Raw genomic sequence first — 27,885 nt, forward strand, 5'->3', positions numbered from 1 at the left:
CAAGATATTGTTTCTGTGCATCTCTCTTTCATTCAGATCCAGTTCACAGCCCTCAAACTGTAAATGTGGTGGATGTCAGAGCCGCCATAATATGATGCCCAAACGCCTTCTATGATCTCCTATGCATTACTGAGCTGAGGATGAAAATTATGGCTATACTCAAGACAACCACACACCCACGAATACACTTACAAACAAAGTCCATAAGAGATGCTTAGAGATATTAACAGAGCTGTACTTACAAGCCCTTCTACTAATATTACAGAAATCAATGAGTAATAACTACCACTGTCACAGTAATCCTAGAAACACCGGAATGTGTGCACAAATAGCTCCCCATATAGAAAACATCTGGACACTGAAATCAAGGAATCCTGCAAAGACATTAGAACATTAAGAGAGGAGCCGAGGAGCATTATGACAGCATTATGTCACTGGGACCCATGGGGGACCCATGCAGACTCACAGATACTTAACAAGAACAACAAGATTTCCATAAGTGATGCTATAGAGAGTGCCAAACAAAGGCTCACATCTCTGGCCACCAGGCCAAAGAGATATACCAGAAAGGCGAGAGTCAAGAATTCTTCCCTCTTTACAACATGTTTTTTTTTCTCCTGGGCATCACAGTAACCAGTAGGCAAGCACAGCTAAGAAAGAAACTGGAAACAGCACCAGAGGGTCAAAGTACCAGCTACTAGTTGATACAGTAATATACCTCTCTTAAGACCAGGGAGTCAATCTGAGGACCACCTGAATTGACTACAAGACAAGCTACAACTTAGCCAGTTGAGTCCTTCATCTGTAGGTCATTAGGTTTCCAGAGGGCAGGTTAGTGGACATGTTACAAGTACCTAAGAAAGTAACGGACATTAAGAAAACTAACCAGGAACTAGGACAAGCAAAAGCAAAAAGACACAGAAACTCTGATCATGGAAACACGTGAACACTCCCTAAACACCAGATTGATAGAGGCCACAGCCAACAGGACTCAGGTTGGGTTGGCCTGGAGACAATCCAGCACATAGTAATGGCATATAAGATACAAGCTGGGATAGCATACACTGAGAGGCAGAACCAGGTGGCTGAGATAAAGCAGCATTTATGCTGTATATGGATTAGAAGTCCCGATGGGAGGTGGTCAAAAACAACAGGCACTTTAGGAACCAAGCTTGAGGAACACAAACATAGTAGTGATTAAGTTAATGTCCTGGCATGATATGATGTAGTGGGAACCTGCCTCTGTTTGACAGTGAAAGGCAAGTTCCTAATTTTTGTCTGCTTTAGTCTTGTGTAGCTTTTAATAGTTTTATCTATATAGAGAATTTTAAGAAGTGATTTACATCTTGTGTATAGTGGCTGTAGTTATAGGCGTCATTCTTGTTAATTGAGATGTTGGAAAACATTAGTATTACTTCATTACTCCGGTCATTGTACAGAACATCTTTTTGCCGATCCTTTTATCAAGGAGCAATGGCTTTGATAAGCAATGCTTATCAATAGCTACTACTAGATTGCAAATCTCTTTGAAAGGTAGCAATGTCATATTAGCTATTTTTAAAGAAAGTTTCACAAGTTGCCTCAGCAGTCTTGTTGTTGCTTCTTCTGTAATTGTCATTATAATTTGTAGACAACTTTAGGTTAGAAAGGCACATTTTGCAAAGTGCTTATAAATGGTGGTCCAGTCAGTTTATGAGAAAATCAGTATTCAAGCCAAATATAATAAAGAGAGTAAACATGAAAAACCTTTATCTTCTTAGCAGCATGGCAGTAAGAAACTGGTTTTCTTTTTTTACACTAATAGGTGTGTCAGTCTAATGGTGGCGGTCTCCTCACAGTGAGCAAAAGCTAAAACGTTCATGACTTAATATGATTTGATAGACTGTGTGTATGTGCATGTTAATATGCTTTAATCTGAAAGGTAAAACAATTAAAGAGGGCATTATTAAAATTGCTCTTATCCTGAGATTACTTTTACAAACTAGGAGAGCATGGTCCTTGTGAGTAAGCGAAAAGTAATTTCATGTCTTAATTGCAAATCCCCAAACACAGGCTCAAGTTTATTTCCATTTTATAGTTTGAGCACAATAACAAAAAATGGAAAACCATATATGTTTATGCATGTGCATGTGAGAGAGCAAAAGCTTCACTCGCAGGAGCCCCAGCTCTATAAAGCTATTACCATACAAACAGTAATTAGCCTCCATGTGAACAATTGCTGTTCTGTTCCCTAATTACTGAATTACAACCAGGAGATTAACGATGGTTAAATAAAAAACAATTAAGAACAAAACAATTAAGCCTTTTTTCCCCTACCCCCTCGAAGCCATTGGTACTCCCCAGTCATGTTAGTTTTTTTTATTTTAAGGGTTCAGGCAACTTATATTATCCGTGTGCTCGTCTAGCAAAGGTAGGAATTTCAGACTGAGATGTGATGTTCCCCAGAAGCTAAATTCAGAGAATATTAGTTAGGAGATCAGGAGAAGAACAGTGAGCCCTGAGGAGGGCAGGAAAGAGATAAGAGATTTGGGATCATTAGAACAATGTTTTTATCCTGCTTATCAGGCACTGCTCTAATGCTATTCCACTTTATCGCAGGCATGTTGTTGAGAGAAATGTGAAGCATCAATGAATTATTACTAGCTGTGGCGAGGGTATACACTATGTTCTGAATTAGTAGAACATAAGGGTGGGGGAAAAAATCGATACTGTGTAGTATCGTGATATTTTGTTTGCTAATAATGTATCGATACAGGGACAGCAGAAATCGATATTTTGTTACAAAAAGGTTTTTGTGCTCTGACTTCAGAGCATGTTGATCCTTTTTCTGAGCAAGAATCCTGACATTCCTTCACTGTCCAAATGTGTTTAACTTGTTTTATGGCAGCAATAAACATGACAGTTTACTTATTTTAATTTAAGACATGTTTTATTTTAATTAAGTGTAAAACTTTTTTATTTAATGTAAAATTATATTTTGTTTTAATTTACTTTCAAATTCTTCAGTTGCTGAAGGGGCTGCATAGTTTTCATAAATTGCATAGTTCAGAATAGCTATAATTGTACCAGATGGTTGCATTCAGTTAAGTTGGACTAGACTGTAATACAAACCGTTCAGTTTGTCAACAATAAAACTGAAATGAGAGAAAGACTGAGTGTGAGACTTTGATATTAGATAAAATGAATATTGATAAAGTTTACCTTTATGTACAGAATCTGAATATCGCAAAATATTTTTAAAAATTGCAATAATATCGTATCGTGCGTTAAGTATCGTGATAATATCGTATCGTGGGATGTATGGTGATTCCCACCTCTAGTAGAACATGGAGCCCTCTAGAAAGAAAAGGAAGGAACAAGTTTAAAATGTGGTTGTTTAGAAATAACTCCTACCTAATAATGCATGCTTTTAGGCTCCATAGTATGTACTATAAAAAAATCCTGTTTAAAAGTCTGCTGCTAAGACAACCATGTTTATTGTGTAATTTGAACGTGGCAAAGATCAAACCTGTGTGAGTGTATTTTTACTTTATTTGTAATTGTTGTTCTGTTTCCTTAATGCAGTCTCATGGATTACTTCACTTTCTGATTATAGCTGATATAAAAATTCTGTGTGACGTTTGTGAGTCTTATTATAAGCAAAAAAAAAAGCATTGTTTTGTTTGAAACAACTGTTTTACATTTGCAATTTATAACCCAGGAAACAAACAATCTGGGATCATGTTTTATTTGTCTTTACAGAATGCACCTGGTCTCTTCCTGTTAATAGGCTGTCCTATTAACAGACCTATTGTCAACCATTTATCTAACTTAAGGTTCAAATTTTCCTTGAAATAAAATCATGCTTTTTTCTCCCAGGACAAAGTCAGAGGATTTGTCCCAGGAATAGCTGACTTCAGGCCTGGACTGGTAATCTAGCACACCGAACACTTTCCCGGCGGGCTAACGCACTTTTGGGCCAATAGGCCAGCTTGAGGGCTGCTTCGTACTGGCTGTACAAGAACTGACAGCAGCCCATTTGTTCATTTTCATTACTGACACTGGATTGTCTAATCTCTTAATGCGACAGGCCACTCCCCTACATTTGCTGTGCACTCATGCACCATGTAGAAAACATTTTGTCAGGAAGAAGGGGCGAGAAGGTGGAGCTGGAAAGCTGAGAGAAAACAATAAAAAGAAACTACAATGAATGCAGCAAAATGTGTCAAATTGGCCCATGACCAGTAGTACCAACAACAAGAAGTAAGCAGGCCTCACAGACACAGGAGGTTGCTGCTGCTAGCACCATTCAGGTAAAATGAATGGCTACGACCATGAGCCGTTGCTAATTTCTAACTTTTATTTATGCTGCTTTTCATTAATGTCACACGCTGCAGTGCAACTAAGAAATAACCCAACAACAACTGTGCCAACCTGATTAAATGCCAGTGCCCATTTCTTGTCCCAGTCCATCCCTGCTGTCTGGTAATATGTTGGCTCAATATTACATTATAAAGTATGCTAATAAACATGCTTATACATTTTTCCAATTGGGGCTTTCACTCACCATCCTCCTCCGTCTGTTTGACTATCTCTTCACTCTCCTTGCTGCCCTCAGGGTTGGCCAGGACAAGCCGCAGCCTAACGGTCACAAATGGCCTCAGTCCCCTCAAAGTGTAATGTGATGATGTTTGGATTAATTCTTCAGCTACAAACTCCTGCTGGTTGAACACGTACTGGTACTGCACCTGGAAAGCACAAGAGGAAACATGGGAGATTTTGCTTTTTGGTTAACAATAATAGTGACAAATCCAGAGCTGCCCTCATGTAATATGCTTGGGAAATATTAATAAAATAATAACAATATAATAAAAAAAAGTCAGGTGTCTGATGTCTGTGAAGGTTCTCAGTCATCCAGGTCATCCAGGTCATCGTAGCCATCGTGTTCACATTGGCAAATGTTAAGCTCACCTGAAACCTTGGCTGATTGTGACCTACACCCGTTTTCACACCTTGGCTCATGTGATTAGGTAGAGGATCATTAGGGGGTCCATTAGGAGGTACCCTCACAGGGCTTAAATCTGGGACTCTCCACCATTTGACCCTAGAACTGTGGAAGCATCTCGGATGAGAGGTGAAACGTCTTCAAGCAACTTCAAGAAGTCCAGACGCTTTTCTTCCCAAGCTCCTTAGACTCAGGGGTCTGATCTTTGTAGCATACAATAAGAGGATCTGGAGACTCACTGTTTGAGTCTACTAGAGGAAGGGTCAATGTAAATCAATGTCAATGTAAATGTTTCAATGGTAAAACATTTATTTCTATGTGGTCTCTATCAGGAGGGCTATCCATAGGGGAAAAGGAGTTACTGAGTGATTCCGTGAGTAATGTGTGAATCGCCTCTGGGACGTCCTGTGTTTGACACCACTCTCCACCGCAATCATCAAAACATTAGATAAGGTCATATCTCTTGAACGAATGGTGTTTATCCAAAGCATGGACAAAAACTGTGACAAGTCCTCAGGTCAGCTTTTGGCCAGTTACAACATGTATTCCCCTGCTCTCTTTACCACATTTCCCATCTATCATCAAACTATCATAAATAACAGAAAGATATAAAAAATATAATAAAGTTAACTGGCAGTTGATTTTTTTTCCCATAAACTCTGCTCCCGGTCCTTATTAATTCCATATAATACCCTAAAGGTGGAGAATAATTAATGGTTGTGCTTACCGTCAGATTGTAGCTGTGGCAGCGTGTCACAGCGTACCCAAAAGTCTCCCATTGTACTGTCAGCTGGCGGGCTCTGACATCCACCACATTGACATTTTGAGGACCGTGAACTGGATCTGAATGAAACAGAGATGGACAGAAACAATAGCTTGTTCTTAGAGTGAGCTGGAGGAACAGCAGCCTCAAGCAAGGAAAGAGTGTATGGGTACTAATTCCATAGTACTACAGTTCCATCTATTTGACTTAAAAAGGGGGTAAGCTACACTCCCTGGAAGATTTTGTTGGCTTCTAAACTACAGTTTGCAGGTCAACTCAATGCTGCTGATGTCAACCAAGTATTTTTTTTTTTAAATCAAGCTTGCAAGCTCTGGCATTTACCAGATTCTGTTAGTCAATTTATTCACAGACAATAATGGCAAGGAAATTATGACAGGCCATAAAAGGCTTTTAAAAGGTTCACAGGTCCCCACTTCTCATCTGTTAAATAACAGACAGTCTGCCTCACCACTAGGCAGTGCTACGGCATTACAAAGTTCAGATTCAGGGTATAATGACACAAGTCTTAATCTGCAGACATTAGCAGTTGTATTACTTCCTTTGCCATATGTGATACTCAGTCTCTCGCTCTCTCTCACTCACACACACATCCAGAGTGTCACTATAAAGGGCATTTAATTGATTACTTTTGCATTAATTACTTGTAGACCTTTCATAAGCACAACTTAGCAAACCTTCAAAATGTGAAAGAAATATTCAAACAAGCACGTGTAAAACCACAAGCTTACATGAGGTTACACGAACAACAAGCAACAAGCTCAAATTGGCCCACCTACACCCATGCAGCAAAACAGCTACACACAACAACACATCCCCTCACAGTTTTGTTCTAGCCATATGTTGGGCTCTCATCCCCAGGTTTGTCTTTCACAACTGACTGCACACTAACAAGCGTGTTCAAACCAATCTTTCTTTCTGCCTAATTAGTTTCTATCAGCTAACGATGGCATCCAAAACAGGTCACTGTATAATTAGTGAAGCTATTAAGCATATTTCTCCAATCAAAATGAAAACCATTATTCTAGGTGAAGTTATCTCTAAAAATACACATATTGGATAAATAATGAATAATGAATTTGATTATTTCAGATACTTGTCAGAAGAAAGAAACACAGCTAATGAATTTTGGGTATTTGAGAATATCCTTAACTATTATAACCAAGGATTTTACCCTCAGATTTTAAAGATGTAAGGTCAAAACATTTTACTTTTTGAAAATTAGCATGGATACTTAAGTTTAATTGAGTCAGACTTAAAAAAGAAGAAAAAAAAATATTTTTTTTGACTTTTCAGGTTTTTCCACAAAACATCTTATTAAAACTTGTTTAATTTAGAAAAGCCTATCAAAGTGAAGGCTAAGGTAATAACCTTTGGTCTGATACCAAAAGACTGCATGAATGCATCTGAGCGCATTAGAAGATTGTTCAAACAAGCTTCTTAGTATAATGGGACAAGATTAGACCACAGCAGCATGGATAAGCCATCTTAAAGACCATCTTAGACATGAAACATATGTTATAGGACTTCTTATTGATGACGTTTTATTACTGTTGTGTTTGTGACTTTGGGTGAGACTTTGGGCTCCCTGGGATGCTTTATGGTTTAAAGAGTCTCTGTTTCTACTTAAAAGTCCAAAGCCTATGAAGTAATCTACTATTCCTGGATAAAACTGTGGCAGACTGACATTTGGCAGCCAAGAAAGCAGCAGGGGGAAGTAATATAACCAACTTATAGCCCAATCTTCAGGTCAGCACAGCAGGCAATATGCTTTCACACAGCCCACATACTGTCTGCAGAAAATGGGACTTTACTACATCTGACTGAGACTAATGCAGATGGGCTGATGGGCTACTCTTGCTGTATTTTTATTTTATTCAAGAAAAAAAAAATTGCAGGTCAACGTGCAGCATTTGGGATACAAGGACCGCCCACTTAAAGATAACTTGCTTTTTACCCAACAGGTGATAATCACTTGTCTATTTGTCAGCAGCAGGACATTTGGCAAAATTTCATTTGAATTTTCTTCAATGTATTTTGAAATGTAGTGTGATGACAAAGTCAGATCAAAAGTTAACAGTGATGCTCACCTTATTTCCCTATTTTCCACTGGATTAAATCAATATTATCTTTATTATGAGGTTGATGATAAGTTGAATCTGCCTCCTCATAGTTTCACGTCACAAGCTGTCTGAGAATGATTTTTAAACGAAAGCACAATGACTGTCCACTTAGAGACACACATGTTTATCCCATCTCCATCCTTTTTTCCCCCAAACTGATCTGTGAAGAACTCTGTATGTAGGGCATGGTGGGGAGCAGAATAGACACAGGTGAGCCAGTAGTAGCCAAACTATAGCTCTAAGATAAAAATGTGCAGAGCTGTGTAAATGTAATGACTTAAAAGTATTTTAATTGTTCAGCTGATCTGTCCACCTGTGTTGCTCTCTCACCCACATGCTATTGTGTGCTATATTTGTTTTGGTTTTTTGTGTTTCGGCCAGATATTGTGCATTATCATCAATGCCACAGAGCGCCAATATGATCATGAGCTATGGAGTAAATCGCTCAACCCCTGTGGGAAGATTAAAGTTTTTATTATAGTCTGTTACAGACATGGACAGCTGGAGGCGTGATGGCCGAGTAGTCCTTCCTGTTCTACTTCTTTGATGTCCATCACCTGGGGTGCGTGCATGGTTTATAATGTAAAGTCTCCACAAACAAGTTTGCACAGTCACAAAAAATTGTCAGACACACAAATGTCCATACTGACTGTGATGACGAATTTACATATATTTACTTGGACCTGGCAGACTCGCAGATGCAAAAAGTATAATTAATCCTTGGGCTTCATCTCTATCATTAGGTGAAGTTTCTCATTCTATGGTCAAATAAGCCTAAATTTAAAATAGAACACATTTAAGTGACAAATATACTACATAATTAGCTTTTGTTTGCGGAACGGGTTGATCAAAATCCTGGATAGTTGTTCATTCAAACAGCCACTCAGGTTGCTGACATCTGCTAGAAGCATACAGGACTGCAAACACACTTTTCCTAAGTCTGCTCCACAGTGCAGTGACCACATCACTGGTCGAATGATCCGCCATTTAAAATGAAGGTATGTTTAATTGCCCTGAAATTAAGTTTTGATCGGATTCATGCTTAAGATATTTTTCCAAGAAAGGTAATATTGCCCTGTTTCTATGTAGCTAGCCGATATTAGATAATTAAATGTCTTCTTGTCCCTCACATTTTAATGAGATTGCCCCAAACAAGTAGTTTTTTGCGCCATAGAATAGAATAGCCCTTTATTGTCATTGTAGGTGTACAATTAAATACAATTAAGCAGTGCAAAGACTTGAGTGGGAAAGACTGAGTGGCCTGAGTGATTGGGGTAACTCAGACAATGGCTCAGATAGGTAGGGTGGGGTGGGCAGGGGTGTGGGTTGATAGTGTTTGTTAACAGTGTGAATGCCCCAGGGGAAGAACCTGTTTATGATCCTGGAGGTGTTGGACCTGATTGACCAGAGGCCCGATCAGAGATCCAGGATATTCTTCCCCAGGACACAGAGGAAGTGCAGCTGCTGTTGGGCCTGCTTTACCAGGGCGTTGGTTTTGGGGGTCCAGGTGAGATCAGTGGAGATGTGGGTGCCGGGAAACCTGAACTTACTGAATTACACGAGTGGTTTCAGAAGATGGAAAGAAACAAAGGACTTAATTGTATGACTTGCTGTTTTCAAACAACAGTCTTATGATCCATTCAGACCGAGAATGCCTAAAACCGTCTGTAATTTTCTCCTCTCTTTTTACTTTTCATTCAATATCAAGTAACTACACAATATCAAACTGGTGCTCTGGCAAGGACATCACTGTTTTTAGTTACTAAAATGCTGCTGTGGGTGCCGTTTATAAATCACAGGTGCCCATTACTTTACTTTTATTTTATTTTTTTCAAAGTTTTCTTCTCATGCAGTGTAATTTAAATATTCATTTCCACTGTTGAATTGTTCTCTATGCCATATAACCATATACGACTGCAACAATGTAAACAGTAACAACAGACAAAATTTCCTCGAAATGATTAGGTAGTAAAATCTTTTCTGAAAAGTATCCTCCAGTTGGAGACAAAACAAAGAAAGATGCTGTTTTAGATTTAAACTTGTCTATAGAGAACACATTTGAACTAACCTTTAAATATGCATGCTTAAGCAGATCAAGTAGCGTACCTACAGGAAACGCACAATGTAATTCCTCAATTTCAAAGGCATAATCACTCACTCATTCAGAGAGAATTAAGTAATCGGGTTTCCCCAAGAAAAGCAATACATCAAAGCTTCCCTTACTGCAACGCCTATTGTTTCTAAACACACTAAGAATACAGCACAGAAACAGCTAAAAAACAAACCAAAAACAGCTCCACAAATCCCCCCTCACCAACTATCAGCCCTGACCACTTAATCCAGCAGTCTTTCAGTTTGGTATGATCTGAACTAATCTTTCAGATTATCCGTCTCATTCCTAGTTGGACCCGGATAAACAGATTCTTAACTTCTATTTATAAAAGAGAGCGAATTAGATTGTAATAGAATGGAAACCGAAAAGATTCCACCAGTGACCACATCACTGCTTTATGAAATGTTACATTGTATTATATTATTATTATATATTTTGTTTTTTCTTTACTGCTGTATACAGTAATTATGCTCAAATTTTAGTTTAGATTATCATGCAGCTCTATTTCTTCTCTTTATAAGCCAAAGTAAAGACGTGTGCTGTAAAGTTGTGGAGAAGGAATGCAGGGAAGACTGGGAGGAAAAAAGTAGGAGAGCTTATTTGAATTATTACTTTGTTTACATCGTTAAGTTGATGATGGTGTCTCCCAGGCTGCCCTTGGTCATGACAAATGCCAGATTTGCCACATCATCCATCTGATTTATTCTCTCCTCCTGCCCTCTTCTCCACTCTTTCCTTACAATCACACTACTTCTATATTCTTCTCTTTAACATCGGCTTTGCGTCTCTTGTCGATGTTTCTGAAATCACCTCTGTGTCAAAGGATGATAGTGATGCAGGATGAAAAGAATCAGTAAGAATCCAAAGTATAAACAAAAAAATAAAGACAAAAAAGGAGATGTGTAGAGTAACCGCTGAAAGAGGAAAATAAAGCACAAATTGACATATGGGATAAAAATAGAGGTCAGTTACACGCAAGAAGAACAATTGTATCACTCCACGGGGAGACAAACCCTGCACTGGGCAATGTTTCCACCCTCATTAATCAGGGCTGGTCAAGGGTTGGCATGTTAGCCATCACACACTGTGGAAGGGCATTGTAGATGGCACAGCTGGCACACAATGTGACAAGGCCAAACAGTGGGCCATGTTGCAGCCAGACATGGAGCCTCTTTCCCTATGGTGGACCAGAGAAGTAGTTCTTAATATTAAAAGGACTACAGAAGCTACCTTTAGCATTTTTCTTTTAGCTTAGCACTACAAAAAAATACATCTACTTTAAAAAGAAAATTTGACTCCCATATCATAACACATCTACTATATGATTGCATAATGAAGAGTTTAAATACATTGAATACAACAACTATCAAAAAGTCCTCTGATGCTGATATTGAGTAAACTGTATTTCAAGGTTTTGACTGTCCCAAAATGAGACAATTCAGCTGTAATTCGTTTTTTTTAGCTGTGCTGGAAACTGGATAGTGTGGAAACTTGGAATATGTGAAATGCAAATAGAAGCTTGTCCCCATGACAATTCTAGCGTACAATAATGCCAGAGGTTAAATGCAGGATCACCAAACTCAAGCTGTTTAGCACTTTTACTTTTCTTTGACTTTTCTACAACCCCAGCCTGAACTGTCTGTGATCATCTACACAAGAAGGACTAACAAGCACACAAGCCAATGGATAATGCTAATTCCCAGCTGACTTAACTGGAGGTAGAGATAAAGTTGTTTTGCCTGTCTTTGAAAGTACTTAAGGGCCCATTGGATGTTTTGGCAGGTAGATATCTAGTTCAGGCAAGAGCCTAGTGAGGCATTGTGTTTTGGAGTGCCTTTCTGAATCTGATGAATGAGCAGCAGAAATAGAGCCATTAATCCAAAGACTTTAGGGAGCCGTTCCAGGGAGAAGAGGAGAGAAAAAGAAGAGAAGGAATGGAAATCAATCTTACTGCCCCCCATGCTTCCTGTCCTCCTCTCTTGTTCTCCTTTTCCTTTTGTTTTTGTATCATTCCTTTTCCACCTTTTGAGGATTTTTCTTTAATTAACTGTTTACTCCTCGTTGTACCTCGACCAGTTATTCTTTCTGCATAGAATTTATAATCAATCAATAATAACTTTTTTCATCTTTTCTCCAAGATTTTCTTCCATTTGCCACTTCTGCTTTTCATTCTGTATAATTTTTAATAGTCACTTCCCTGTTTGTTCGACCAGTTTTGCACTTGGTTATAAAAATTCTTATTCAGAAATCTGCTGTCTTCAAGGTCCTGGGGAAATACGCGTAGTGAAAAATGCAAAACTATGCATCACCTATGACAAAGGTTAGGGAAAGATCATGGTGCTGAACAAACTTTAGTCAAGTTATAGGTAGGGTGAGGACTAGGGAAATGCTGAACAGGTACTTCAGCTGATCTTAAACTTAAACTTGGCATACCATTCAGGTACCATGATATGCTCGATTCAAGATAAATATAGTTCCTTCTATATCTGAAGTTTGTGTGCCTCTATTAAATACATTTAGTTAGACACTTACGTTCTTGTCCATGCCAACTTCTATGATTCTAGTAACTTTTATGTGATAAGGTGTAACAATTTTAATTTAACATATCAACATTGGCATTGAAAAAACTGGCAAGTATACATTCCTCCAGTACAAAGTCTCTGGATAGTGAGTTGAGGAAGACTGCTTGAAGTTTAGCACAGCTCACTACAAAAAAGTGTATAATTCTGAGCTTCTAAAGGAGCGTGTTCTTGTTGCAGCTCTACTGTACTTTCTTCTAATCAGTCTTCCTACATTAATTTGTTCCCCAAAGTCAAAAATCAGGCATCAGAAGAAATGAATATGGGGCAGTGCAGACTAAGAAAACCATACACATCTTTTATTTTCATCACATATGGGATACACACATTTCCTTAAAAGTACAAACAGGCAGTAAACAGCAACTGTGTCATGCTAGATGATACTGTACTGTAGTTGAAATGGGTACTGCAATTAATTTTGTAAATTCCATAAAGAAAAGCTTTTACTAATTGGCTTTGCTGGAACGACCTAAAGATTTGTGCTGGTATTCGTATATGTGCTGTTAGAAAGGACCTGTATGTCTATGTCTCTCTCTGTGGCCTCTTATGCCTTCGTTTGAATTTTTACTTCATTTTGTGTTTTTGATCTTCTTCTATATTCACACCTAAAAGATAAAAAATGACAAATAAGAGTGAAAGAAGAGTCAGTGTGAAAGTAAAATCATAGAGAGCTTCCCACTGAGAGAAGCATGGAAGGGACACTTTTCTGTGCCATGCTTCACATGCATGTGTTCTATGTGCAGTCAAAGTGTGGGTGAAGCAAAATGACATATCATGATGAGCACACTAGCCAAAGGCTAGAAAATCAATCAATACAGCTGATTCTAAACACCTCAAACCACTACAAACTCACACGTGCATGCACACACTCGCACACATGCACGCGCACACAGTGGAGCACCCCTGAGGCTCTTATAGCTTCAGCATTATTTGTGACCAGTGATATGTTGCAGAGGCTGCACCTTTAATCTGCATCCTCACACCAAAGAAATAAGAACCTAACCTCCACGTAAACACACACACAGTGAGAGAACCAAGCTTTACTATGACCCCTGAAGGCAAACAAGCAAGATCAGAAGAAAACACGGAGGCTTTCAGCCTCCTCAAATTTAACATGCGCGCGCGTGTGTGTGTGTGTGTCTGTTTGTGTGTGTCGGTATGTACTGTGTAATCATGTGTATGAAAATAATGCTGTTTATTATACTACATATTGTAGTATATAGCAAAAGCCCACCTCTTTTTGTGTGCGTTTGTGTGAAGTGTTTACTGAGCTGTCAAAAATGAAGTACCTATTCATATAAATAGCATATATAGCCACTCATACGGACACACACACACACACACACACACACACACACACACACACACACAGAGAAACATCTTTACCCAAGCACTTAAGGACATACTTTGATTCACCTCATTAATAAAAAGCAAAAATGAAGTATGCAATATTTCATCTGTGAAGTACCTCAATAGCACATCATAAAATTATCAACCTCTTAATCATGCCAGCTTTAGGAATGTCATTAAACTGGCTCATTGCCTCAACACACACACACGCACACATTTGTACGACCATCTTTGTGAGGCCATTTAATCCCACATACCTTTGAACCCTTAAATTTTAAGTTTAACCATTATGTCTTAAGCCATAAACTGCTCTTTTACATGGATCTGCCAAAATTTCTGTAATCTGATGATCTTAAACTCAGTCTGGTGCTCAAAAAACATCTGACACATGCACTGTCTTAAGCAGACCCTCTAATCAGTGAAGGAAATTACTCTACACAGGTACAATTAATGTACAATTTAGATGCTGGGGAAACTCAAGCATATATAAAGACAGATCCGACTCAACCCGAGCACACACAATAGCAGCAGCAGACAACATGACACCCTGTAGCTCTTTGTCTTTGATAAATTGGATTAAATTCACTAGTAGCAGATGCCTTTTAGTGGATTTTAATTACGCCTCCCTGCATGAAACCAACTACTGAAATTTAAACCATAACTCATAATATCTGAATTAAACTTGCAGCACAGCGAATTCACAAAGATTTTATTTTTAAAAGATATAAAGAAACTTTTCATGTCTCAAAAGTCATCTGCAACTATTACAAGTCAAAAAGAACTCAGCGCAATTAATTTTAAAGATGGGTTCGGGTGCACATTGTTATATAAGAGGTTAAAGTTAAGTTTAAGATAATATCATTTCAGTTTTATGCTGAAAATCAATAACTGTTTGTGTTCTCATCGTTGCTGCCAAGTCTTCTTTTCTGTGCTTCCTACTACTTCTGAAAAATTAGCAGACAATCATAAATGACTGATACAGGATTGTTGCACACTTCTACCAAGGAACCAGTGCAATCCCCCATTTTATCCCATTCTCCGCTGAGCAAAAGAAAGACTTTTTTCAAGTCTTTAAAGTCTTTAACCTTTAAAAATGTACAACAAATGTGACCTCATCTCCTATCTTAAGTGAAGTAAAATACTGTTCAAAAAGTCTTGAGCCACCACTCATGTCTACACATATTGCTGCTACAGATGAAGACTTACTGGAGGTCTTGGTGTGATGTGTGTCCTTAAAAAAATCTGAAACTGGAAAAGTGGAGGACAAAAGAAGAAGTGTCCTGAAAGTCATTTAAATCAGTGGCGCCAAGTCTTATAGAATGAATGAATCCTAATCATGAACACAGAACAGTACTGTCAGATTTTGATTCACCATGCAATAGCATGAAACACAAACACACGGTCAAAGAAAAGAACACGCAGGGGAACCCAGTCAGTCATGGACTGGTCTCCCCAGAGTCCAGACCTCAACATTATTGAAGCAGTGTGGGATCATCTTAAAAGAGAATGCTAAAGGTAGCCAGCATTCAAAGAAGGGTTTTAAGATGCCTGGTGAACTATTCCTGAAGAACAAGTTGAAAGAAAGGATGTCTAAGAGAGTTCAGGCTGTGTTGAAAAATAAAGGTGCTCATACAAATTATTGACTTTTAAAATTGGACAAAACCTGCCTTTGTCTTATATATTGCATTTCCATTTATGTTTACAGATGTTCCAATAAATCACTCCCATTTTCTTAACAAATATAAAGACGTTTAAGACTTTTGCACAGTACTGCAAATGAGAACAAAATGTTCTTGAAGTCAAAAAGCATCACATGATACTGTAGCCGTGAAATGAGCACTACTGCGGCATCTTTCACTGTAAGCGTTGTAATCCTTCAGCGGGACAGATACAGGATGAATGTATATTATTATGATATCAAAAGCCACAAGAAGAAGAATGCTCGGAGCCAACACTACGCAGTAATGTAATTCAAAATGGAGCAGAAAGAAAATCTATTTCGAATCCCGCTTTATTAATACCATTGCTGCCTACAGCCAGGAAAGGGACAATTGAGTTGTAGCAATTTGCAGAATGAGGGGGCCAGAGAGCGGAGGGAGAAAGAGAAGAATAAGAAGGAGGGGTGCTGAGACTGAGAAAGAGACCAAAAAAAGAGACTGTGAACAAATGGAAAGAGCAAGAAAAAAACTGAAAATTTAATAGGAAGACACTAAATAAACAAAATGAAATAAGTCGAGTTAAATGGGAGAAATGCGACGTCAAAAAATAAAGGGACTGAAAAAGGAAAAACCAAAAACAAAGAAAGTGATACAGAGGAAAAGACAGAATGAGCTAGAGGGGACGAGAAAGAGATTTAAAGCAGCGACATAATGAGCCAGTTGATAGTGAGGCCTGAGGTTAAGCACCTGAAGCCAGCAAGTAATTGGCTGAGAATGACAGAGTGACAAGCAGAGAGATATAGGCTGTGACCTGGAAGGAGAGAGAAAGATGGAAGCAGAGAGATGGGGGTAGCTGTTGAATGTAAGATGAATACGTTCAACAGCTCCTCCCATCATTTTTTTTTTTTTAATTTGATTTTGGCTGGAAAAAGAGGAGGAAAGGATGGGAAACCCTCGGGAGCTTATAATAAAAGCATGAATACAGCTACTCGTTACAATAATGTCACTCAGCCAATTATATCAGATTAAATTATAAAAGAAAATGTCTTTTACTTCAACTCCTCAGGAGAGTTTGAGATGCTGTGGTGATACCTCCAGTGGCTCGTGTGTTGTAACTTCCCTTTGAAGATGGATCTTCTTTTTATTATTATTTTAAAAAAATCTTTCCCTTGATCACTAAAGAAAGATCCCCTGCAGGCTTTTAGAGCTGTGTTTTAAAGGACGACTAGAGAGGTGGGACATTTGATTGTAAAATGGGGGGGGGGGGGGGGGGGGGGTATAATTTAAAAAGTTTATCATGTGCTATTTTACAATGACAAAAATACACACAGCTAATGATAGGAGTATCTGAATGACCTTTCTCAGGAAGCTGTCTAGACTGCTGGAGTAAAAGCCAAACCCCTTTCCAAGTTATCCAATATATAGTCAGGACAGCTTGTGACAGCCCTGGAAACCTGTGTGTGTGTGGCTGGGGGTAGAAACCGAGAAAAATATTCAATTACATGTCAGGATATACAGTGAACTACATTACAAACAGTCCCATGCCATGCTAACCACATCTGGTATTGCAGATCTCGATCCCTGATCACCACCTGTACACCTGTATCATATAAACTGTGACATCTAGGGCTGTGCGATATGACCAAAATCTCATATCCCGATATAAGACATGTATCGCCCTGATAACGATATAAATCACAAAAATGCAACATTTTCTGTAAATTCTGTGAATCTCGGGCAGCTCGACTTGCGTGAAGTGTTTCCAGCTGGGCGTCGTGTACCTGGAGTCGAGTGTTTTAACCGATGCATGAAATTATACATTTTTAGACATAAGTTGTAACAGCCACCGTTTTCTTTGTGAGTATTTATTACACGGCGTGCTGCGGGGAAAAGCCTGTTCTAACGTTTGAGTCTAAGGTTTATTTTTTTTTAGCACTTGGCGGCTCTTTTTTGCTTCTCATCCATAAACACACACTCTTTCACGTGACTCAGTTTATTTTGAAAAGTCTCAACAGGACCTTGAGCTTTATTGTGAAAGGTTTACGTGGAGTTTGTTGTTGCTAATGACAACACATGAAAACAGGCGCTTGTCTGTTTGTAGTGTGGTTATATTAAATATAGGAGAAAGAGATAACTTTAAGAAATTAATATAGCCACTACAGTGACCATCAAAACGATTAAAAAATATTGCCGTAAACAGTTCATTTTGCGACACCACAAAACAAACAATAGCGTAAACGTTTTTATATCGTCATCCGATATATATCATTATATGAACAGCCCTAGTGACATCACTCACGTGTTTTGGACTCGTCATTTTGAAGCTTCTTTTTTAGTATTTTGGCCAGTGGATCCAGAAGTGACCGTGATTAGCCCAGAGGATGGGGTGTTAAGATATTTGCTAATTCTTGCATTTGTTCGGTAGCAAGACGCTCTCCTAAACTGAAACGCCACAAACACCCATTTACCGCTAACAGACTAATAAAAGAACACAATTTCACTCACCGAACTGAAGCAAAATCTGCTGGATGACCTTTGCTACACAACAACGCCATTTGTAATATCATTTCACTAAAAGTAGTGCTCCAAATTTTAAGCAAAATGGTAGAGAGATCCAATTCAATGACTCAAATTTGCAGAAATGAAGTCTTCAGCAGCTGGTTTTAGCACATCTGTCAATCAAGGAAGCCCCTATCCAAACGTTAAAGCTTACAGGTAACAATTCCAAGAAGAATGACAAAAATCCAGTGGCCTGTGGGGAAGTCATTTGCTTTTGAAGGCAGAACAAGTGGTCATTAGAGGAACTGCATTTACTGGCACTTCATTTTTCAGCCTCCGGGGCTGCCACTGCGATTGAGCTGTAATTTGTTGTCATTATTTCAAACACATTTTAGTCTGACCTGATTTACATTATTGGCAAGTACCAATACAGCACACGCTATGTGAGAGTTTTGTAGACTATTGCGTGCAGTGACCATTTCAGTCCCAAACAAACACTGATGAGTGTACAAAGTAGGTATTACGCATAAGGCCAGAATGGAGTCCTTATTTGCTCAGATCATTGTAGTCTCAGGACTGCACAGACTTGAACTTGAAAGCAAATAGTTAATACAGCAAACCATTTAAGTAAGCGCAGTAAAAGGCAGGTAGAAAATTTGATATGGGGAATGGTTTAAACCGAGAACTGAAAAGGTGATGAGTTTAAATTGAACCAGTGAGGTCATGTCAGGAAAAAGAGAGGTCACAGGCAAAGATCTGGATGTGAAGCTTTAGATTTTTTCCTTTTTATTAAAGAAAATGAAAAAAAAACTCATATTATTTTAATAAAAGGTTCAGAGTTGGGAATGGGAAAGGAGGTGAACACTGAAATATTTACTTTACGTTAGATTTTATTTAAGACTGTGGTCTAAAATATGTTTTAACAAAAGCTCAAAGTCTATCTCACGTGTTAATTAATAACGTCTTGTCACATGACAGGACAGTGTCAGGGGAAGGGCCCCTTGCAGGACTCAAAACACAGCAGAAAAAATAACAGAACTTATCAGCTGGTCAGTGTAATGAAGGCTGCAAAAGGCTTCTTAAATCGCAACTTCTGATTATTGAAGTAAAGTGCAGCAGCAGCCTTTAATGATAACTACCAAAAAAATGCTAATGTGATTGGACTTTCCTTCCTGAAGATGACATTTGATACTTACACACAAACCAAAACCCGACAAATTGTTGTGGTAGAGCGGTAATGCGTATCTTTTAATCTCTGACTATAGTTTGGAAGAAAAAAAGACGGAAAAGTATCATCAAAGTTAAAGTTACGGGGTTGTTTTCATCTTTCTTTTAATGAGTTATTCAGTTTTTGTTTTGTCCGTCCTCACATTGACGAGACAAGAGGGTGTGCCAAGACGGCCCTTTCTAAATGCCACGACGCTGAAAGCACATCGAGCGAGCATCTCACCATGCACCCACTGTGTTTTTGTGTCAATGACTCTCTTGCAGCAGTGCAGTTGTCAATGTACACCTGTGTATATGTGTGTGTGTAGGTTTTAAAACCAAAGCTACACAAATCATTAAATTCTTTGTCCCTTTCTGGGTGTTTGTCTTTGTTTGCGCATATGAGTGCTAAGTGTCAATGATTTTTGTCTTGTCTGTGAGCGTAATGGGGGGGTATTGACCGGTGTCCCATTAAAATGGAGCCCTCTATTGGGAACGCAGACAGGAGTGTAACATTTATTGAATCCAATTTGTGTTTAAGAAAGACATGGAGAAGTTAAGGGACAGAATGTAACAAATATTATGTTAATACTTTTGGGAGAAATACCCAGTAGTATCTGTGCGATCACATTTACTGCTGATGTGTCACGGTATGTACAAGCAGGAGGTAGAAGGTGGGGGAAAATAATGAGGCGTGAAACTTTGCACAAACACATGCTTGTCATTCTGACATGCAGAAAACGTTGGCTTGATGAAGGTTTTCTTGAGATTATATCTCAATCGGAAAGACTGGCAACTTTGAAGGCGGTCTATGCTAAATGCAAATTTTGAACCCTGTTGTGAGGGCTGATAAATGAATGTGGCGTGTTTATATGATTGAACGCCTTCGTGAAGCAGCAGGCCAGCTTTCATAAAGGCTCAACAAAGCTCTCATCAGCATGGCTTTTATCCCAGCCGAAATGTCGGGCCCCCATCCATCGCCATGCCGCAGAAAGAAAAGGACAAACTCAATTTATCATTCACAAATCAGAAATAGGAGCAGAAACACAAGATTGACTTTGGGACAGGCAAAGAACTCTGTGGGCAGATACTACAACACACTGGCTTCTTTCAGTTCATTTGAAAAGGTGCTTTACCGAAGACGAATAAAGAAGCACTTATAGTCAAAGCAAACACAATATGAGCAGATACAGAGAGCAGCAATAGCAATGAGGCAATAATAATGTCAGTCTTTCCCTGTGTATCCAGCTTTATCCTCATTGTTTCTCTGGCTCTTTCCACCTGAGTCTCTCTTTTTTTCCTCACCCTTCCTCAGTTCCTGTGTCATTTTCATGCTTTATACCGCAATATTATTATCATGCTTTTGTATCCCACCATCCGCCACTGTTTTCTCGCATCTATTTTTATCTTTTATGTTTTCTTATTATATCAATTTCTACCCGGTCTTCCTCTCTATTCTTTATCTTTGTCTCTAATCATCTTCTTGTTTCTTTTCCCCCCTAATTTGCATGCGCCTCTACTGCCTTCCTCCTTCCCCTCCAGCTCTCATCAGTAGTTAGAAACTGGACAAAGAACAGAGAGGTCAGTGAAGTCTGCTGGGTACTCTTAATGAGCTCAACATATACACCCAAACCTACAAGCACACAGACAGATAGACATTTGTGGGATGACATCCTACACATTTTTACACAACAAGATGTTCACTGGCACGCACACACACACAAACAATCTGTCCTCTATTGGCTCTTGTTATTCGCTCTGGTGAGTGAGCTCCGTTCACTTTGACTTGATTGGAGAACGGGAGAGAGAGCATGTGTGTGTGCGTTTGTGTTCAACTACAAGCTCAGAGTAATTAAAAAAGATAGACAGAGGCAGTCAAGCATGAAGTGCATTAACGAAACTGGTTAGTATCACCTAGCAAAGATGCATCTTTGCCTAACTGCCAATATGTTTATGTGTGTCTGTGTGTGTCCATTTAAAGCTTGAAACAAAAACACTGGCCTGTTTGCAAACCACAGGTCAGTGTTCTATGCAGACTACTCAAGTTCTTCCACACTATCCAGTCTCTCAACCAGGACTCTCAGCACTACTACAAGTAAGTGCTGCAACATTCACTAACTTCTAACCTCCACACAAGAGCAGCTGCCCTCAGTGGCGACTTTATGACCATTATTACTTGTCCTTTTCATGGGAAAAAGGAAGCTGAGAATGCAATCAGCATTCTGCCGCTGAACGCACCAACTACGTAAGCGTGTATAAATATTAGCGTTTTGAGTGTAATTGGAATTTTTGTTGGTTTACAAGCTTCAACGAGAAAGCAAATGGTTGTGTGTCTTCTGCTGAAAACTGTCATGCAGTAATGACTGCTCTCACAGGGGATCAGACAGCATGAATTCCTGCCTGCCACCTCCACCTTAATGTGGTTGTGGGTGGTGTGTGTGTGTGCCGGCAAACCCCATGCGAGCACATTTATTAGCCCAGATATTGAAGCAGCGGGCTTTCGAGAAAGGAAGAATGCGCAGCCAAATCATTTTTCTCTATTATTTTGATGTGCTTCTCAGTTTATTGTAATATACTGCAAACCACTTTGGCAATATTGTTAATTTGTTTGACACTGATAGAGATAAATCACACTGTAAAAAAAGTAAACTTGGTGGAGTGAGAGAAAGCAAGAACAAGACAAAGCGAGGGAGAGGCAGAGAGACACAGGAGGGGTAAGAAAGAGAAAAAAAATATGAAGCAAAAAAGAAGATGTATAAAAATCTGACATCTTAGAGCTTATTATTTCAGACTCAGAGGTTTAGACATCCTAATTCTTTTCATTACAGCAAAATTAATCTTAGAAACACCTGTCAGTATAACAGTTCAATTTCATCACAAACGACGGCTTTGAAAATTACCATAAAATCATCACCTTGTCTAAACAGCTTCAGAAAACTCCTGTGTGCGCAGAATACTTGAATATATATAAATAATTAATCATAAATGAGTGTATATAAACCTTTATTCAGCTGGGAGTATTGACTCTGCATATTGCTTGAGTTTCTTTCAGCATTTCCAACTGTGGAAAGAAAAAGAGCCCACAGTTTGTTTTCCCTTTTTCTATTACTTTTTTCTCTCTTCTTTGGCTCTGTTCACCGACCTACCTGCACCCCCGCTGGGACTCCCCAGCGTGACCTTGGCCACAGCTGCTGCGATAGATAGAGGTTCAAAGATAGCTGTCTGCATCATGTAGACTGCCTAGCATGTGGGAACCACAAAATTAAAGGAACTTGAAATTTTCCAGTAATACTTTAACCCTTTACCAGAGCTCATGTACTCTAAATTCCTTTCTTTCCTTTTTCATTAAAGTTGTGGCCCAAGGGAGAACTTATAATGGGAAATGAGAGCGAGCGAGAGAAAGAGAAAGAGCGAGAGAGAAACTGATACTGGCACGCAGGGCTGTGCGATATGACCAAAATCTCATATCCCGATATAAGACATCTATCGTCCCGATAACGATATAAATCACAAAATTTTTACATTTTCTCAAAGTTCTGTGAATCTTGGGCAGCTTGACTTGTGTGAAGTGTTTCCAGCTGCGCGTCATGTAGCTGGAGTCGAGTGTTTTAACCGATGCATGAAACTATACATTTTTAGACATAAGTTGTAACGGCCACCGTTTTCTTTGTGAGTATTTATTACACGGCGTGCTGCGGGGAAAAGCCTGTTCTAACGTTTGAGTCTGAAGTTTATTTTTTAGAACCTGACGGCTCTTTTTTGCTTCTCATCCGTAAACACTCTGCATATTATTTCACGTGATTCCATTTATTTTGAAAAGTCTCAACAGAATCTTGAGCTTTATTCCGAAAGGTTTATGTGGAACATAAACAAGCGGACACGCGATGGTTTTACCGTCGTTGCTAACGATGCATAAAAACAGGCGCTTGTCCGTCCATAGTGTGGTTATATTAAATATAAGAGAAAGAGAGAACTTTAAGAAATTAATATAGCCACTACAGTGACCACCAAAACGGTGAAAAAATATTGCCGTGAACAGTTTATTTTGAGACACCACAAAACAAACGATAGCGTAAAATGAAACGATAGATGTTTTTATATCGTCATCCGATATATATTGTTATATCGAACAACCCTACTGCCACGCTACATGTACAAAAGTTTTGCCACGTTACTTAATATTTTAATTGAGGTGTTTTCAGTCCTCTTGCCATATATGTAAAAAACAATGAATAAATAAAACTGGTCATTCTGACCTCCTTCAGAACTCACTGAATTTAAACGTGGTTCTCTGATAGGATACCAAGAAGTCAGTTCATGAAATTTCTCTTCTTCCCTCTACTGTAAGTAGTATTATTGCAAAATGCAAGTGTTTAGGAACCACAGTAACTCAAAGTTACAGAGCGGGGTCACCAAGAACTGATGAGCATAGAGCATGAACGTCTCCAACACTCTGCTGAGTGCACTCTCTCTGAGTTCCAGAGTTCCTCATTGGCACAAAAACTGTGTGCTGAGAGCTTCATGGCATGGGTCTCCATGGCAAGCAGGTCCTGTAAGTGCAATGTGTAGGTGGACGTATACAGTAGTGTTCTTATTAGAGTACGTTGTCCACATAGTATACCTTTGATTGTGAATAGATCAATTAGCGGTTTGTCCTCTAGAGAAGAGAAGAGAAGAGAAGAGAAAAATGAACACAACTAACTTTATCCAGTCCAAACCTATCTCAAAGGGTTTTCAATAGGAAAATGTAGGGCAAGAACTGCTAATATTGAGCAGTGAAGTTTCTTTCATATCACTTTTTTTTTGCATTTCAACCACATGAACATCAGCATGTGTTCCCAAACTGTCTCCAAACTCAGAACTGAAGGTCTTGACTATGGAGAAGAGAGGCCATAAAGGACAACTGTGCGTATGTGAAGTATGGCTCGAAGGCCACGTCTATAAACTGCATGATTTAATCCCAACAGCTCCACTGGATGATTTCTGATGTCACACCTCTAATACATCACATCATGTTGCCGGGCGCATCATTTCCCACCACTGATCAGAGGGAATGCCATGCATCAAATCAGGTGAGAGGGAGTGTTTCGAGTAGAAGGTGCAATATACCACCCTATAGCTAAGTCATACGGCAAGGTATGCTATGTTTTTCTAAATACTCAGGTCTTGGCGAGGTAAATGAGTATAAACCCTAACCATTGTTTAACTGACAAATTAATAAAACACTGCAAAGTTAATGAGTTGTTTGGGTTTTTTTTTTAATTTGGCACTACAAACCAAGTGGCCTCTCTCTTCATCTGTTCCTCCTCTACCCTCATTTGTTCATCTAATCGTCTCTTTATTTGCCTCACCTTTCTGTTATCTATCTAAATCACTCTTGTTTCAGTTTTTTTTGTTGCACACTCTTTTTATTGCTCCCCTTCTCTTCGCTCTCTGCACACCCTCCTCAGATTCCTCTCACTCAATGAGATGATCAAGTAGGGCATCATTAAGCACCAATCAACAAGCCGGCAAACTCCCAATCACCATAGCAACTCATTACCACCTTGACCTGCCGCTGCAAGAAACAAATGTTCAAGCCTCTGCCAATCTCATTATTGTTAGCGTCATTGTTTGATTGTATCTTTTCTTCTTTTTTTCAAAACCTCTCCAGCAGTTATTTGTGGTGTAGCGGTGCTAATGAGTGTGATGTGCCGATGTCAGGATGGCTGCAATCAGCTTGTTTTTGATAAAGGTCACGTCTCAGGAACATGGGGGGGGGGGGGGGGGGTTATTAATGACCAATGCTGCTGCTTTTTGTTCCCATTTCCATTAAATAGGTGTCGGTGTGTGCTCACTTGTCATCTTTGTAGCTGTTGCTACTCTTGAGAACGGAGAGAAAAGACTAAATATAGTGTTCAGATTTAAGCAAAATAGAAATGTTTGCTGTAAGCTGTTACATTCGGTGTGTCTTTATGCTCGGACATTAAGAAAAAAAAACTAATAAGAATAAACAGCAGATGCATATATACACAGACCTTTACCCACTTCCTCTATGGTCATCAAAGTATCAAAGTACAGCCTGGCACAGCTGATCAAAGATGTAAAGGGTCAAAGACAGCACATACTGCCCTTTTATCTCCTGGTGAGGCTTCGCCCCTGTCAGATGATCTTTAAGATCTTCTGAAGTGGACCCTCTTCTCTGTCACAACAGTTCTGCTTCTGTAGTTTGAAAGGAGATTGTTTCTTTCACGTTCAATTCACTCAAACAGCAAAGAGCCCGTAACCCTGCTTTAAAAACTGCCAAAGATCTTTCACTGAAGAGCCTCCAGACCATCGGACAGTCTTTGATTCAATTCCCCACGGAGGCCAGGAAATGACTGAAGAAATTATAACAACTGCTGCGGCGCAATAACGAAAAGAAGACTGGGCCGTTGTTGCAATTTGAATATAAAGTTAAACTGGTGAATGCAAGCACATTTTCTCATTTGACTATACTACAGGAAACTTTTAGGTAAAATAAGCCCATCTCTGAGCTTTATAACAACGCTGCCCTTAAAACACCAAACTTGAAAAATGCAACTAATTAGTACTAAAGTGAAGCCTAACACAAATAATCTAGTTGTTTGTCAAACGTTAGCTTATGTAAATAAGAGAAACCAACCAGTTAAAATTAGCAACAGTGAATAAATCACATTAATAATCACAATAATTAGTATTTGTGTTGGTTTTTTTACTTAAACTATTTTCTATAGGTTGCTTTTAAACTGAACAAATATGAAGACCTATTTTAATTTTAAATATGGTTGCATTAGAAGTCCAAATCTGGACTGTTGCAAATAAACACATAACTAATAAAAATAGCTGATGGAATGAAGATTTTTTTCAGCTAATGATCTTGGCTTGCAAAAACTGATTTTCTGAAGTCTCTTTTTGTTTTATAATCACTGGGCTGTTTTATATCAGCATCTGAAGAACATCACTGATTGCTTTGTAATGTATTTTGAGGCAATCTGTCCGAGAAAGTTTTTCAAAGAAATTTGACTTTAGTTACTCGACCACACACAGTCAGTCACACACACAGAAAATTAAACAGCCTCACTGAGTGAGGTGATGAAAATTGGCCCACTTTTCATCACTTGTCCAATTCAGAGTGTGGAGCTGTTGACTTCCTGTGTCAGAAAATGCAGCTTTCAGCTCTAATCCACTCTGTTCACCTCCACTGCTTCTACAAGAAACCATAAAGAGAGCCACAGAAAATCGAAGCTGCTGCCAGCATCCCTGGTCACTAAACGAGTAAAATTGTCCTCAATTTATCTGTCCTTTTATCTGTCCTGCACTATCATGCCTTCTTTGCCCTGTCATCTGTTCCACAGTTGCATGCCTTTCCACTTCTATTCCACTCTTTATGCTCACTCTAGACTTCCCTTTATCTGCTTTACCCCATTTACTCTTCTGCTGTGGAAAATTACCTTATTGGATCTAATAAATAATGTAATAGTGTGTTAATGCTGTGTATCTTTGAAGGATTGAATGTTTAGTTACAAAGAGAAACACTGAGAAACTCGACGTTTTTGCACAGGAATCCAGTAGCAGACTTTCTGTCTATATATCTGTGCTGAATAACATTTTTAACTTGAAGTAAGTACAAAAGAACTGTATCACTATTCTCAACAAACAATTGTAAAGCTATGTGCTCAAAAAGTCCTCTCTAGAAAAAAAAAAGCTACTGCTGCTGTGTCCTTTTAATTCTGTGGAAATTCCTCAGAGAAAAAGCAATTTCCACAAAACTTCTTTCCTCCCTCCTTCTCTCTGACCCCTCTCTCTCTCTGCACCACCTCTCAACATCTCTATTCTTCCCTCGGTTTCCCCGACCCTCCTGCTGTGCTTAGATATAGAGAAACAAGCTTGTTGCCCTGGAAACAATGCAAATCAGCCCCAGCAGGCCAATTACCAAAGAGCACCAATTAAAGCCAGACCTGTTCCGTTTAATGCATTTTATCTAGGCTGCCCTTTGGACACACCAGGCGCAGACACACACGCACACACACGTAGCCACCTCTTCCTCACCAACGAGCAATTGTTAACGTAGTAAAAGTAAGAGTTGCTTTGTGTCATAAATGTATGCAGTGTTCGAGTTCTTTTATTATTTTGCACGAGTTGTGCTTGTGTCTATTATATCATGCTTAAAACTAAACCAGAGTTCATCATCCATCACCCGCTGAACTGTAACACACCAAAATGGTTGTTTATGTTCCCTGCAACCAAAATCTAGTACAATCTGACCCCGTGGAGAAAGAAGGACCAGCAGTAAGTGCTTACAAAAGGAAGGAGTGTGTACCGGTGTGCCCATTTGGTAATTGCTCAGGACAATTAAAGCTACAAAGGATGACTCTCTTTCACTCAGCTGAGACCTTGTTATTTCTCTTCCAAGCGAACCAGAGATTTTATTACTGAACTCTTGTTCGTGTGTGTATTTTGCAACCACGTGTGTGCTTGTAGTGGCCTTCTCATCTTGCTCTAAAAAAAATTATTCTCGCACGAGCATTCGGTTCTGTTTATGTGTGCCGGCTTTGTTGTTACAAGCCTTTATTGATATTTTTGGTTTGGAGG

The 27,885-nt window shown here is 39.0% G+C and overlaps 1 protein-coding gene across 11 annotated transcripts in view; it reads right to left on the reverse strand.

Annotated features, from left to right (window-relative positions):
* ptprt (protein tyrosine phosphatase receptor type T) overlaps positions 1-27,885 on the reverse strand; it is a 307,462-nt gene that overhangs the window by 157,361 nt on the left and 122,216 nt on the right. For all 11 annotated transcript variants that reach the window (XM_006783003.2, XM_006783002.3, XM_006783004.2 and 8 more), the window contains exons 9-10: positions 5,712-5,827; positions 4,547-4,727 (exon numbers count right to left, since the gene is read on the reverse strand). In XM_006783003.2, coding sequence (XP_006783066.1) covers positions 4,547-4,727; positions 5,712-5,827 — 297 coding nt within the window. The remainder of the gene's footprint in view (positions 1-4,546; positions 4,728-5,711; positions 5,828-27,885) is intronic.

This window comes from Neolamprologus brichardi, chromosome 5 (assembly GCF_056152115.1).
Source record: "Neolamprologus brichardi isolate AB-2024 chromosome 5, ASM5615211v1, whole genome shotgun sequence".
In the NCBI taxonomy this organism is placed as follows: Eukaryota; Metazoa; Chordata; class Actinopteri; order Cichliformes; family Cichlidae; genus Neolamprologus; species Neolamprologus brichardi.